The 15,565-nt window shown below is 38.0% G+C and overlaps 1 protein-coding gene across 50 annotated transcripts in view; it reads right to left on the bottom strand.

The window, feature by feature from the left end:
• ANK3 (ankyrin 3) overlaps window positions 1–15,565 on the bottom strand; it is a 518,594-nt gene that overhangs the window by 49,904 nt on the left and 453,125 nt on the right. For 44 of the 50 annotated variants that reach the window (XM_067025566.1, XM_067025563.1, XM_067025562.1 and 41 more), the window contains 8 exons: window positions 7,933–8,144; window positions 6,148–6,355; window positions 4,994–5,090; window positions 4,155–4,383; window positions 3,370–3,495; window positions 2,480–2,602; window positions 2,012–2,038; window positions 851–932 (listed from right to left, as the gene is read on the bottom strand). In XM_067025566.1, the coding sequence (XP_066881667.1) occupies window positions 851–932; window positions 2,012–2,038; window positions 2,480–2,602; window positions 3,370–3,495; window positions 4,155–4,383; window positions 4,994–5,090; window positions 6,148–6,355; window positions 7,933–8,144 (1,104 nt within the window). The remainder of the gene's footprint in view (window positions 1–850; window positions 933–2,011; window positions 2,039–2,479; window positions 2,603–3,369; window positions 3,496–4,154; window positions 4,384–4,993; window positions 5,091–6,147; window positions 6,356–7,932; window positions 8,145–15,565) is intronic. The other 6 variants (XM_067025601.1, XM_067025581.1, XM_067025599.1 and 3 more) reach the window with 1 other exon arrangement.

Below are 15,565 nucleotides of genomic sequence, written 5' to 3'. Positions count from 1 at the left end.
ATGCTACATCCGTCAAACGCAGTGCTGCTCTCAGCACTCTTAGTTCCTGTTGGTGGAGAGGGTTATCTTGAAGGCAGTGATCACCAGAGGTGATAAGCATAAGGATGAAGGAAACACAGGGAGCGGGGAGGGGAGACAGAGAGAATGAACGAATATGACTGAATGAGTCTATGCCTTGATACTTGCAAGCCAGTTAGCAATGAACCAAAACAATCATTGAGAGAAGAAAAGGGTTTAACCCGTCGAGTGAAGGCCGGCCTTAGAGTTGATATTTAATAAAGAGCAGAGGGAAGGGGAGAGAGAGAGGGAGGGAGGCAAGAGAAATCAGTAAACAAGTGCTACCTCAACTCAAGAAGGTACGAGAATCTAATTCTTGCCAACTGGGACAAAAAGGAATCAGGACTAAGATATAATGACCTACCTATATTAAGAAAAATGAGATGACCAGAGTTACTTTCTCATCCTTTATGCCGTCCCACATGCATGAAAGTTAATATCTTCTCTTTGGAGCGTGGATTTAAAGCAACCTTGGTACAACATTATCACCTAACACAGTTAACTACCGAAGTGAAATCAAGGTTTTCAAATTCAAGTGATAGATGTTTCTAATAAAAAATAAAAATAGCTACTGGCTTAAAAAAAACTTTTAAAGCTACGATCTGGGGGTGTTTGTACCTCACATCTCCAACTATATACAATATATTACTTAGATCTCATGATAAAGTTTTCCCGCAGGCAATTTTCTTCTGCCACTGGGTTTTCACATGACCCCAAAATTCAGTTAGTATAGAAAAAAATGTCTCTTCTTATAAAAATCCACATAGATTAGTAAGTATGTTAGGAAACTCACTCATTCCAGGCTCAGTCAAGTAGCTGTAGCGCTTACGTAAAGCCAACGACGCAAAGCTCTGTCGTCTATCCGTTTTCTCGGTCTGGAAAAGAAAAAGAAGAGGACGATTATGTTCCACTTCCTTGTGACATTTTCATCACTTTGAAACATTCTGTAGAATGGCATGTTGATATCTTGTTTATCCTTATTTTTCTTCTTACGGATTTTCCTCAGGGAAATGCTAATTTCCTACTGTGATTCTACAACCCCACCCCAATTCTTAGCCAAATAACCATCATTTAGCAAAATATAAGAGCACCAACACAGCAGACTACAGGGAACTACAAATAAAAGACAAGCATTACAGAGACTTCTGATGCTGAGCAGTAAATTTTCCCAAATTTGTTCATATTGAAAGCACATATATCATGATGTACACTCACTCGTTGTGAGTACATTCAAGGAAAAGAGGCACACAAAGTTTATTATTACGATTACTGCTGTTGTTTCTGTATGTTAATAGGCATAAAAATGTAGATGAGGAGATTAAAAAGAGATTAACAGTTTTACTGAAGTAATGTTACTGAGTCTTAAGGCTACTGATTCTATTTATTATTACTGCGGTGTGAGTTTTAAAAATCCAGTGATCTGATAACTTGGAGAAATACTAGGAGATAACTTATAAGAAAAAATTTATTTAAAACTTAATTGAACAACGATACTCTTATAAAATGGCCAAGATAAATTTCTTTAAATACAATACCAAATATTTGTCAATAGCCACCGAGCGCATATTTTTATAGTACATAAAACATGTAAAGTGTCATGTTATCATCATCTTTGATTTGAAAGTTATAACAGTGGATACTAGGTGAAAATATGTACAAATGTATATTTATCCATGCCAATCTATCACATTTTAAAAATGCTTAAAGAACTTTAGTTCCTCTTTTTAAGTCATTAGCTGGATTTTAATTCTGTTGATTATACTAAAGTACTCTTCTGTACATGTGGAAGAGTAAATTATTCTTTAAGAAAAAGTATGTATCCTTTACCTCATTTAAGCTAAGATCTGCAAAAATATAATACATTTCCCACACTTCAGCCCTCTGCAACTTCTTTTATACAGATTCCATTTCTATTCTATCTCTGATAGAGTAAAAGCAGAAGTGTTCATATTACCTCATCCTCTTGATCTGACTCTGTCTCCTTTTGGTTCCAAGATGCATTGCAGAGACAAGGAATATTATAATGGACAGCAGGGAAAAGAATATCAGGATATGAAAAGGACTGAGTAGGGGAGCACAAAAATGCAAGCTGCTTTAGAAAGCAAAGCAAACCAAAGGAAGCCAACAGAAAATATCAAAGCTATACATCCATGGCAAATTAATGTGTGACATTATTTGAAAACAAACACAATCTATGAACTACCAGCAGAAGCAGAAGCAATAAACAGAGGACTCCATGGTACAAACCATAAGAATCTGACACCACGGTCACAAGACTTAGTCAGTCTACACAAAGAGACTAATAAAACTTGAGTTTCAAGAGCTTTAATCATGTTACAAAGCATTCCTTAATTGCATACCAAGGGCCCACTTCTTCAAGGCCAGGGAAAGAAAGTTAAAATAAACCAGTATTAAAAGATACCTTTTTATGTGCGGGTAGAGTGATGTTTAAGTTGCACACAGCTGTTTGAGGCAGTCCTTTTGTTGTCTTTGGTTCTTTCAGAAAAGACAGACGGCCACAGGGCTCTTGGCTGGTGTCTCTAATCTAGAAGAATTTAGGTAGTTGACAGTTATAGAAAGAGACTTTTCTGAGGATTCCCATCTGCACAAGAGTTAAGTGTGTTTGTTTTATGGAGCCCTTCGAGAACCAGGAAAAGTAAAGGGAAAAGGTGATAACGATTACATGTCAGCCGACATAGTCACATTTAAACTTGGCAAGATTTAGAATGCCCAATTCCTAGTCTAAACACAGAAATGTTATGTCTGCTGGTCTCATCTTGACAATCCAGTGTATAGTCTGAGTTATATGTATTTTCTTCCTGTCTGATAATTTCTTTTTTTTCAAAGCCTCAGTTTTAGCAACCGTGACAGCAGCAAATAGTAATAATAATAAAACAATTCTCCTGTGTCCTTTGGTTCTCTGAAAAGGAAGATGGTCTCTCCAGAATGTCCCCGGGTTCCACCAGAAATAAAGATGAAACTTGAACATTCAATTTGGATCTCATCCATTATTTGATTACTAAGCATTCCAGATATGATGCATTTTGTTATTCTAGATTGCTTGGTCTGACAAATGTTTGCCTAAATATAAATGATCACTTAGCTGTTTCAAAGGTAGAGACTCTTTTTACTAATTAGAAAGCTTTCCTGGCTCAAAAGTACACTCAGGTAGAACTAGGACAAAAATCTGACTTTGTTCCTATGAATCGAAGTTTGGTGGGATATTTCCAACTGAATAAATCATTAGAGTCTTTTTTATTCTTTAAGAGCATTAAAAAAAAATCCCCAGGGTCTCTGTGGAAGGTGATTTACCTTGATAGAAAACGGCAGTCTATTTTCTTTGAAAGCATAAAAGTTAAAAACAAGTTGCTGTCCTCCTTTGGTAAGTGCGGCCAGGTTTCCATAACAATCAACATAAATAGGTTTTCCTTCCAGAACCTTTTGGAGTAAAAGAAATACATTATTTAATGTTAAATGGAAAGAATTCTGAGATTTTAAGCCATATAACCTTAAAAGACCGTCATGTTTCTATGTCACATTTGTCTTCTAATTGAGAAATTACTTCTGGTGGTGGTGCTATTTGCCACAAAAATAACTCTATTGGTTCAGTTAGTAACTGCGATTGGAAACTGTAACATGGACATGTACAAGACAGAATTATAGATTTATTTCTATACTACCAAATATAAATATAGATTTATTTCTATTCTACCAACTTTAAACATATTTGAGAAAGTGCCTGATATCAACCACTTATCCATACAGTTTGAAAGTTTTTTTGGACTCTTAGATACTTTATCCAGTGACTGAAAAAGGAAAATCATGGTGATGTGTCTAGACAGTGAACATGAAAATAACTCAAGTAGCTACAGGAGAATCGCGACCATGACCTAGATTCATTGGTACTACATTTTAACCAACTAAGATAACCTCGAAGACATTTAAAATAATTTGAGAGTGAATCTGTATCACATTTTAAAACAAAAACTAAAATCAATAATGTAATTGATATTTATAGTACATGCTGTATTATGACCTCAAAATAAAACTCGATGTCTGGAGAATGTAACTGAATGAACTTGCTGTAAACAAGGTACCTCAATATCTTTGCTTCTTGCAACTTCCTCAAAATTCTCTTGCTGCTCTAAAGTTTTGTCCACTTTATCATCTGTCATGCAGAAACATCGCAGAGAGGATTCTACAGGATCATTCATTTTGGCAAAAACGACAAACTTGGCCATATATGGAACACATATTAATTCTCTGTACAGTTGAGTAGCTAACCCCACAGTTTCTAAAACTTGCTGGCAGTCTGCAAGCCAAAATCTGACGGAGACAAAAACAGAACAGTATCAAAAGTGTAAAAATAAGGAGATTGCAAAGCCAAGTCTTAAAAAAATTCACCATCAAAACAATTAAGAGTATATAAAGGAACTAAACCAAAACCTTAACTTGTTCATTCGAACAAACAGCAGAGATATTTACTGTTTATCAAATACAGAAACGCTACATTTATTATTTGTTATGCTTTTGCTAAGAAAATGCTAAGGAGTTTTCTCCTCGATTTTCTTTTCCATAAAATGCTTTTTCCCCTCTTACACATACCCATGATAAGCCTTCCTTTCTACTTCTGCTTCAGAGTTTATTACTTCACCATCGGAAGGAACAAGACTTTTATGGGGGAAAATAATGGGAGAGAAAGGAAGATCTTATCGGTTTTTATGAATTGCTAAGAAGCAAGTTTGCCACCTTATAGCTCCCTGGGAGAACCGGATAAAATGACATCCAAGTGAATTTAAAATTGCCGAGTTAGGCCCAACTTCACCATCAGCATTTTACAGAAAAATCATACTGGTATTGAGCACAACAATTTCTACTTTCCAAAAGGTAATAAAAATAATTCCCAGTACTTTTTGGAATCCTTTTGTTTCCATACCTGGCTGAAACATTGGTTGTAAAAGAGACACAATCCTTTATAAACGTCAAAGGAGTAGTTCCTGTGATGTCTTCCCACTGAGCAGGCGATGTGCCCCCTGAGAGAACAACACCAGATATGTGACTTTATCATGCGAGATGCTCCTTGTAAAAATTTTAACGTCATCCTGTTCTTTCTGTATAGCCAGTAACTCGCAAAACTTCAGCACTTTCATTAATGACACGTACGAAAGATAGTTCTCCTCTCTACTCTCCTTTCATACTTTTACCAGCTTATAGTGACCTCCTTGTAAGATAATATTAGGTTAGGAAAAAAATTATTTTTCTGTTTGTCTGGATACTAATGAATGGCTTAAACTTGGGGCACACAAGTTTAAGCCATTCATCTTAAGCCACAATTTACATGTGCAAACATTTGTCGTTTCAGATAGCATAATTCTTTTATTTTTTAAAAAAGTCAAGAACTATCAGGAAAGTTAAGATGAAGGTCATTTTATACTTCCTGAATCATTAAATTTTCCAGGCTAAAAGGGGAATCAGCCATTAAAATTACTCTTCAAAAAAAAAAAACAAACAGGAATACCTATCTTTAAGTTATAAACTCATGTTAGGTTAATCAAATGATGAATTAGCTCTGGATTCCGGGTGCTTATCACAAAATGTGTTCACCTAAGTCCTGCATATTTAGTCTGTTGGATTACACTTGTGAATAGAGTAGGTGAGAAGAATCATATACTCACTTGGCTCTTCCCTACTCTTGGCGCTCTGTGGGAGCCTCTGTTTCCCCCAAAGTCCATCCAATTTCCTATAGCCTAAAGGGTGTTGCTAGGTCTGTTACCTCAGTCACCGAGCGATTACCTAGATGCTCCAGTAGATTCAATAATACCTCAATCACCTTAAAAAAGCACTACTATTAACACTAAACTTAATAGCAGGAAAAATGATACCACTGAAAAATGTCATGCTATCAGCATCTTAAAGAAATAATTACAGGGATAATAGAGATGAGGTGATGGACAAGTAAAATGTTTTATTCTTTTTTTTTTTTCTACTCTTATAATGTTGGCAGGGATGTTCAAAGGTTTTCCATCTTTGTACGGAATCACTGCAAATGCTATAGCATTAATAGCAAAAACAGCAACAACTTAACCAAACCTGTAATGCTACAGAGAAGGCGCAGGTTGGGTGTGGTGTCTCCCTTGTACCCGTTGGAGACACCTTCTCCGGAGGCCGGGGGCACTGGAATGGTCATTGTGATAGGCTTATGGAATTTCCTTCTTCTTGGTTCCACAGTGACAATTGGGCTAAATGTTGCTTTGTTTCCAAGGATCTTTTTCACAGTTTCATCTGGAACAGGCTGGGCCTAGAGACAAGAGAAACGACCTTAAATGAAAGTGGACATTTTTCTCTTATCAGAAAGTTGACTTTTTAACCGAGGAGAAAAAACCCAAAAACAACCACCAAAAAAAATGTCTTTCTTCTGCTATTAACATTCTTGTGTATGCATTCTGATGGCCACATGTGTTTCTGGTAGTTATATATCTAAGAGCCAAATTGCTATTTGGTACGCATATGACCACCATTACGACATAATTGCCAAAGTGTTTTCCAAAATGCTGGTTGCGGTACCAGTTTTTATTCTCACCAGCAGGTGTGAGTGTCCTAGTTGTTCTATGTATTTGCCAACACTTGGTATTGTCAGTCTTTTTTTATGTTAGATATTTTATTGAGTCAAGTTTAACATTATAATATGCTTATCGGTATTTGGAAATGGAAGAGAACATAACTTTCCAGAAATTTTGTTATTTTAAAGAAATCTTATTAAAAATTTTATGGGGCAAAAAAAAGTCTTTCTTTTTCATCCTTTCTCACTATTTCAGGAAGGCATAAACCAAAAACAAAAACAACCTAACACTGTAGCAGGACCTACAGCTAGAGTATGTCTCCAGTAGAACACAGATGGCATGGGCTTGCATGAAAGAGACAGGGAGTCAGATCTCATGGCAGAGAAACCTCTCAGTCTAATCCAAAGGACAACAAATATTGAGTCCAGTATATATAAAATCTATGCAGGGCGTTCAGTAAACTATTACAAAGGCAACTTGTTCCCTCAATTTTTATTGTGGTTTCTAGAGTTTAGTAGGAAAAAGGCGTACAAGATTTCAAAGGATATCAATTCTAGTCTAACAATTCTTTTCATTTCTTTGCAATTTGGTAGAATGTTCAATGTGGGAGACAGTTGCAGGGAACTTCATACTACTGAAATGTAAGGTGGTATCTTTAGCTCCAAATGTTTACCGAACTTTCAGTTAAACTATTAATTACTATATTAAGTAACAACACAAATTAAGTTATTTCAGGTTATTTTTCTTATTCAATAAGAAAAAAAAGTACTGGTTAAGTTCTAACAGAAATGAATAAATGGAAGAAAGACCATTCTTGCCAAGATTTTCAGCCAGCTTTCCAAACCAAAACAAGTTCCAACTGGTTTGGTGAAAACCCAGCATTTATGATTTACTTGAACTAAAATCTGAAAGCCTACAAGTTTCACTGTTATAGATTTCTATGATGTGGCATATTGTAAACCAAATCAAATATAATTTGTTCCTTTAATGGTATATGTGCTGTTTGGTGCTTTGTTTCTCCACATACTGAGACCAATAACCTATAGTTAAAAAAAATGATTTTTCATCAGAAACCAAGTTTTTTCTGTTTTTCTAAACAGAAAAACCCTAAAATATGTACCTTTTTTAAAAAGCCAGTATGCTAACTTTATATGTAATACTTTTTATTTAAAACAGGTTAATGATTCCCAAAATGGCCCAAATTCTTCGATTAGCAATATATCATAAGCATGAGTCATGACAACAGTTTTCAGAGCAGAACATGCTCACATGCTCTCTCCATGTACCAAGGACAACAACTTTTTGTGAACATTACCTGGAGGCCCACTCGAATTCTTTTGGTTAAAGCACCCTCTGGGAAAGAAGCTTGGACGAGGGGCACAGTGGTGCTGCTTAGAATTCCACCTTCAGGACCAATCTGATTGCTTTCCTGCTTAATCCGTGAAACCACTGCGAAATACTGGGGGAAATCCTTAGTGATAATCCTGCAGATACGCTTTTTCCCTAACTCTTCTGGGCTATCAAGTTCTGAAAAGAAAAATGAATGAAAAAACCATGAGAATAAGCCTATCTACCCAATACCTTGAGACAAACTGATGTGTCATATTGATAGTTAAAATTATTTAGATTCAGTAGTATAAACAGTTTTATGATAAAGAGAAAACTACAGTGACCTTAAAATAATACCAAGCTTTGCAAAAATATTATAAAGCTATTCATGCACAGTATTTGTAGAAAAATATTTCTACTGAAGAGGAATAAACAGTTTCAAAAACTGGCATTTTACCACATATGGACAGATTTCTACTCTTCAAGAAGGGATACCTTAATTCTGTGCTTCTTTACAATAACCTGCCCTCAAGATGCCCAAAGTAAGAATGAGGCAGAAAAAAGTAAGGCCTCATAAGAAAGTAAGGAGAAAAAAAAAAAAAGTAAGCACTTCAGTATGTGTGAAAGGCTCTAGAACTTTATGTGAAAACCTCTTTAAAATATTTTAAAATTACCCAAATGATTTGTATCATCACCACCAATTTGTCTGCTCATCAATAGCCCTCATACATCAAGCTCAACCTACTTACAAGTGGACACATCTTCTTCCCTTCTGTCCACCTGCAGACCTACTTCTTGCCTTGTAGTCCTAACTCAGGTTGATTTATTTTATGCTTTGCCCAGTCCTCCAGTCCAATAGCTTTGACTGACTGACTTTACACTTTGCATCCAAAGGTCAAAGTCCTGTTGATTCTATCTTGGAAAGGGCTTGCTCTCCTGCCACCCCTTGTTCAGACACCATTTCGACTTGTGTAGATTACCGGCACCACCGCTTAGCCGTCTCCCTGTCACTCGCCTCCCTTTGCTCCAGTCTACCTCCCGTGGTGCTGCCAGGTGGGTTTCTTTCAAAAGCCCAGCTTTATGCAGAATTCTGGTAGGTTTAATTGAAATAAACCATTTAAAAAAACCATATGCAATAATATTTGAGAGTAACCAAGAGTATTTTGGAAAAGTAGATTTGTGAGGGGGAATTTATAAGATTTGAAAACTTAACCTAGAAGTATCACAATAAAACAGATATAAAGAGACATATAGGGGTTTCCCTGGTGGCGCAGTGGTTGAGAATCTGCCTGCCAGTGCAGGGGACACGGGTTCGAGCCCTGGTCTGGGAAGATCCCACATGCTGCGGAGCAACTAGGCCCGTGAGCCACAGCTACTGAGCCTGCGCGTCTGGAGCCTGTGCTCCGCAACGAGAGGCTGCGACAGTGAGAGGCCCGCGCACCGCGATGAAGAGTGGCCACCGCTCGCCGCAGCTAGAGAAAGCCCTCGCACAGAAACGAAGACCCATCACAGCCAAAAATAAATAAATAAATAAAATTTAAAATGTAGTGTCAAACCAGTTTATTTAAAAAAAAAAGGCTGAATTCTCAGAGTTCATAACTCATGCTGCAACTGAAAAGTTCTGATAATTTGTTTAAATTGCTGTGCAGCTCATCACCATCAGCTAAGTAGATACTTTTAAAATTTCAGCTGCAAACCTGTGATTATGTTCTCCTTTAGAAAAGGCTTAGGACTCCACAAGTAGTTTACATGGACTCTGCCATGAAATTACACCATTCCAACAAAACAGATCTCCTAACTCTGCATGTAACAAGCATGTACCCTGTGAGTATTAAGTTTACTCAAGATTATTCTGGACCTACTGGTGGGAGTGAGGCATCTTTCGGAGGAATTGTGATAATGTGCACTTCTCAGCTGCTTGTGTGTGTGTTTGGGTGTGTGCACATACATTTGTGAGGAGTTAAGGTAGAGACAGATGTATCACCCCTGGAAACTAATAACAGTGGATTGGGAAGAACTACACTTGGCGTGGTAGAGGTCGTCTGGCCACAGTTATGCCGTCTTACCTCGGATGAAGCATTAAGGCCACCCCAAATAGAAGGTGAGGGGGTACGCCTCAGATGCAGCAGATGAGTGGTAAATGGAGAAGCTCAGATTTCTAAGTCCACACTGAATTTCTGACATCTTTCCGGATTTGCCAGTGACTCAGGGACCCTCTGTGTTGTACTCGCTCTATTTTGAAACTTTTAGCAATTCCTCTGTCACCATTAACACTTGCATAATTATTGACCTTCAGTGTGTATTTTAATGGGTACTTTAAAGATAAGGCTTAACCCAATGGAATAACTAATGTGTGGATATTAGGCATTGGCGCCTCCATGCCCCATTTTTTAAGTAGAATCATACACCTTCTTGAATTAATCATATTCCCAGGCCTCTGCATGATGAAATGGAGAAAAGATATCTTCCCTTAACCAGATTACATTCTGTATATATGTATACTTAAAATACTTTAAACTTCTTTCCTCTGAGAATAAACGTTAATAGAAATGTATAAATACTAATATTAAATATTGGTTTATAATCTTTTCAAGAGCTACAGTTGAAGGCTGGGCCATTACACTCTAGGATATCTGTACAAATAAGAAAGTAAATGATGTGGATAAGTAGGTAAACGTGAGGCGGCAAGAGGAGGAGGTGAAACCAGTAAAGTCACTACAGGACACTTACGGCCTGGATACCTACCACAAGATTTTATTGGCTATCATAGGACAGAGGTTAAATTATGATATATTCATACTATGGTATACTGTCCTGTATTGCTATTTGTAAACTAAAAAGGTGTATCCAAAAAAGGTCAGATTTCCAGGCAAATAGGAATGAAGTTTGATCATGTAAAAATGAACACCACCACTGTTCTGTCCAGGACTGAATTTAATCGGAGTTGAAAATGGTCTATTAGTTAGACCAGAGAAACAGGAATATATTACCAAGAATCTTTGCTTTGTTCCCACCCTTTACATACAGAGATAAACTCTACAAAGTAATGTGCACCACAAACATGGTGCCTGGATCATATTCCTACCCACAGAGAGCCTAGCTCCTAGAGGAGTGTGCCCCAGACTGACCAGATCAGAAGCAACACTGGTGCTACCTATTAAAAGCAGAGATTCCGGGCTTCCCTGGTGGTGCAGTGGTTGAGAGTCCGCCTGCTAATGCAGGGGACGCGGGTTCGCGCCCCGGTCCGGGAAGATCCCACATGCCGCGGAGCGGCTGGGCCCGTGAGCCATGGCCGCTGAGCCTGCGCGTCCGCAGCCTGTGCTCCGCAACGGGAGAGGCCACAACAGTGAGAGGCCCGCGTACCGCAAAAAAAAAAAAAAAAAAAAAAGCAGAGATTCCTAGGCTTCTCTCATGGAGATTCTGAGTTGGTAGGCCAGGGGTGGAACCTGAAATTTCCATGCTCAACTCAGGTGACTTTATGACTTGACACATTTGAGAAGCAAGGTCTTAGTACACTCTCACCCTGTATCTGTCCTTAAAAATCCAGCACCCAAATTATTAAAAACATGACAACAGGATCCCATGAAAAACAACTCAAGGATGTTTCAATCTGAGAAGAGGAGCTTATGGGGCAACAATAAATATCTACTAGTTTAAAATAGTTTTATTTTTAAAAGGATATACTAAACCACTCCATAGCTATAGAATTAAAGGAGGCAAGGGCATAAAAAAATATTAAGAGCTTTTTACCTTTCAGGGTGATTCATAATGCCTAGACTATGAAAGAACCCTGGATCCCTCTCTCTTTCTATCTTTCTAATTTGTTACTAGCAAAGTTTCCTCTCTCTCTCTCTCTCTCTCTCTCACACACACACACACACACACACCCCACACAGGGAAAAGAGAGAGGTGAGTTATGAAATAGGTTTGGCCAGGAAGAAGGTTAAAACTTACACTTAGTGAATGTCTACTTTGTGGCGGGTCAATTACTATTTTGCCCACGTAGCATTTTGGTAAAGTATCTGAAATTCAGAGACGTTAAGTGACTTTCCCAAAGTGACTTAGCTGGTCTGCTTTAGAGCTGAGATTAGAACCTAAGACCAGGTTGGGAGAACGGATGAAATCACACAGACATGGACTCCAACCACCATTTCACACAGTGTCTTTGCAGACTAGCTGGCACGTGGGCAGTGGTGGGTTGATAAATGGATGAGTAATGGATAGATGTGCAAACACCCTGGTCCAAAAGGTGACATGACTTCTTACTGGCCCACTCCAGGAGCACAAAGCTCTCATGATAGTGGCACTTTCTGCTGCATAAGAAATGAAAGCTAATGTTCTGCAGCATTCTTGCCTCGCTGATGAATGATACATTTCTTAAGTACCTTGTAACTCCTTTAGTTTATTTGTAAAAGTTGGGACAGCATTCTCTGTAACAGATTTTGCAACAGAGCAAGAAGGATAAAATGCTTTGCAAATATGAATGGGTGTGAAGGTCATAATACAATGAATCATAAATTACAGGATTGAAATCATGTTCCCACAAAATGAGTTTCTCTTAAAAGCATTCAAACGATCACACTGATTAGTTCTGCCTCACTCTTACACACACTCAATGTCTTGATAACATGGTCCAATGGGGCCACGACTCTCTTTCCTGTATGGAATTTGTTTTCTGAAGGCTGTTTGTGATCTGGTCAGGTTTGAGTGTGAATAGTCTATAGAAGGAATACAACCTCGAGTTTTCACAAAGGATGATTTCTTTATCTAGGGTTTCATTTCTGGTCATGTGAATGTTCTCTCAGCTTGCTCTTCTACGAATGGCGTATTTGATACTGAGCGGTGGGGAAAAAATGGCAATCTTAGAATGTCAGAATTCAAAAAGGCATGCTAGCTAGTATGGGTCTGTGGAAAGTCTTTGTAGACAGGTACCCTCGGTTCAAATCCAGTTCTCAAACCAGTGAGCTTGGATCTTGGAGGGGTTCCTTAACTCTGAGCCCTATGTAACTTGTTTATAAGATCAGGATAAGAAAAGTTACCTCTGGGGTGGATATGACAAATAAATGATACAAAACCGCCAGCACAGTTCTGTTGACATAATAATTTAGGTTACGTATTCTTTCCAAGGTCATACAACCTTGGAGACAGAGGGGAGCCATAGAGCCAGTCTGTGGCAGATCCGAGGTTGGATTTTTTTTTTTTTTTTAATCACACTGTCTCTGTTTTGCATCTCTACAAGTATATAAATCGGAACTGCTATCATTTTAATTTCATTCAGTTTTTAAGGGAAAACATCACCAATCATAGAAAATTAAGTAGCAGATAAATTGGGGGAAACGAAGGAAATAAAAGATAAATTTATAATATTTAACTCTGGCTGTAGAATATGTGGAACAATAGAATAGTTGTAATATATTCACTGAAATATTTCAGAAAATTATAGACATTCATTTCTTTGGAATTAAAGTTCAGCTCCATCTAAATATGCAACTTGTGGAAAAAGCCCACCCTTGATGTTACAGGAAAAAACCCTCAAATGATAGACTTGACCCTTCTTCCTCAACCTAAACACAGTAGGAAACTTTTCCATTTTTATTTTGAAATAATTAGATTCATGGAAAGTTGCAAAGACAGTACAGAAAGGTCCCATAATTTTAGTCATTTAACTCATATTCTTATTGAATTCTGGCATCTGCCATACGCGTGTCTGGATCAGCATTATTTTACATCTTTAACTACCCAAGGTAGGGACCTTCTTTGTTATTCAGATTTGCACAAATAATTGAGTGCTAATGATGCAGAATGTCTGGAAACAATGATATACCTGTTTGTTTTTCCCTCCAGTTGTAGCAATCCGTATAATTGCTGATAATCATATATCTTAAAGTTATTTTTAGAAAACTAATTCCTAATCATTACGTGCCCTTCTCCTGCTTCCCAGACCTCCTCTCCCCATTTGTTTGTGGCATCTGTTCTTTTAGAAAGTTGCTTCCTCTCTTGGGTATGGGTCACCGCATTATTGAGGAAATGTATTGCCAAGAGTGGCAGCACATGCCTGGATACAACTCATTCATTTCTTCAACAAATTGTGATGAAGTGACAACACTGCTGAGAGCTGTTATATTCATTGGGCATAAAGACGGTCAACCGTCTTTACGTCAGAGCCATTCCTTTGCCCTCATGGACTTTACATTCCACTAAGGAAGAGAGCAAAGTTCAAAATTGCGTGCTACAGAAGAAGACAGGCCAGGTGCGATACAAGTATTTACCAAGTGTATCTAACTTATTCGACTGGGGTTTAGGGAAGGCTTCCTGGAAACAGAGAAGTGAGAGAGGGTGTGTTTGGCCCTGCTGGAATAATCATTCTAAAGTTCTCCTCCACGACTGCAGAAGCCTTGTATTCTTTGCATCTGCTTCTCCCTGTTATTTTCCAGAAAAGTGTTCTTCCACATCTGCTTACTTTTCCACTTGTGAAAATGAAAAGGCTTTCAGGCAATTAGCCCCCTTACAAACTTTCTTCAACCCTTCGTTTAACCATTTAACCATCGGTACTATATCCAGACAAGAAACAATTTATATAATCCTATCTTCAAAATCAGGATCGTATATAATATCTTAAAGCTAAACACCATCAATCCGTAACCCGGCATATGCAGCAAACACGGAAGTGCACTGAGCTCTAAGGCGCCTAGACCTGCCATGTCTGGCACATCGGCCTCTATTCACATCGACACTAAAGGTGACGGCAGAGAACACCCGGTCTCTCAGACCCCTTCACTGTCCCTGGAGGGCACAGAGCCCCACTCTGCCTGACACATGGGACAGGGTGTCTCATGTCATTTTTTTACCCACTAATGTTTCATAAAGACATGTAATTGCAAGAAGTACGTTACACAGACGTATATAAAACTTGGCATTTTTAATGTTCCTCTGCTTTGGTCCCATTTTCATTTCCTGACTAATAGGGGTGAGGGAACTGTTCTGGCCCAGTTATGCACCTGGTAGGCATCGCTGAATCCACTTAAAATGTTTTATGGCAGTGGGCTGAAAGCAGATTAGCATCTTGTTACGGTTTAATTAATAGTTTTGGGCTTTTTCGCTTTTTCTATTTTTTTTCTTACACCCCAACCACAGTCCTGATTTGGTTAAGTTCAATTTTTCCTTTTTCCTCCAGAATTTTTCAAAATTGTTAATCGATTTCCCCAACAGGTGGTGCTGTGTACAACGTAAAACGACATATTTCACTTTTCAGTGCTCAGCTACTTCTATGAGCAGTTCATAAGATCTCTAAGGAGGAAGGATTCTTCTACTCGTAAATATCATATTCTTTTCCACGATGGCTTATCATAGGATATTGAATATAGTTCCCTGTGCTATACGGTAGGACCTCATTCTTTATCTGTTTTATATATAGTAGTTTGTATCTGCTAATCCCAAACTCCCAATCCAACCCTCCCCCCTCTCCGCCCCTGGCAGGCATAATTTTAAACATGTTGAATTGAACTTTGTGAGTTTAACTCAAGTAAGGTTTTAATTAAACTTACAAAGTGGATTCAATTTGGCGCATTTTAAAGATGATGTTTCTGTGGGGCGCAGATTGAGTATTTTTTTGTTTTGCA

This window comes from Kogia breviceps, chromosome 2 (assembly GCF_026419965.1).
Source record: "Kogia breviceps isolate mKogBre1 chromosome 2, mKogBre1 haplotype 1, whole genome shotgun sequence".
Taxonomy (NCBI): domain Eukaryota; kingdom Metazoa; phylum Chordata; class Mammalia; order Artiodactyla; family Physeteridae; genus Kogia; species Kogia breviceps.
This window is presented reverse-complemented; position numbering and strand designations above follow the sequence as displayed.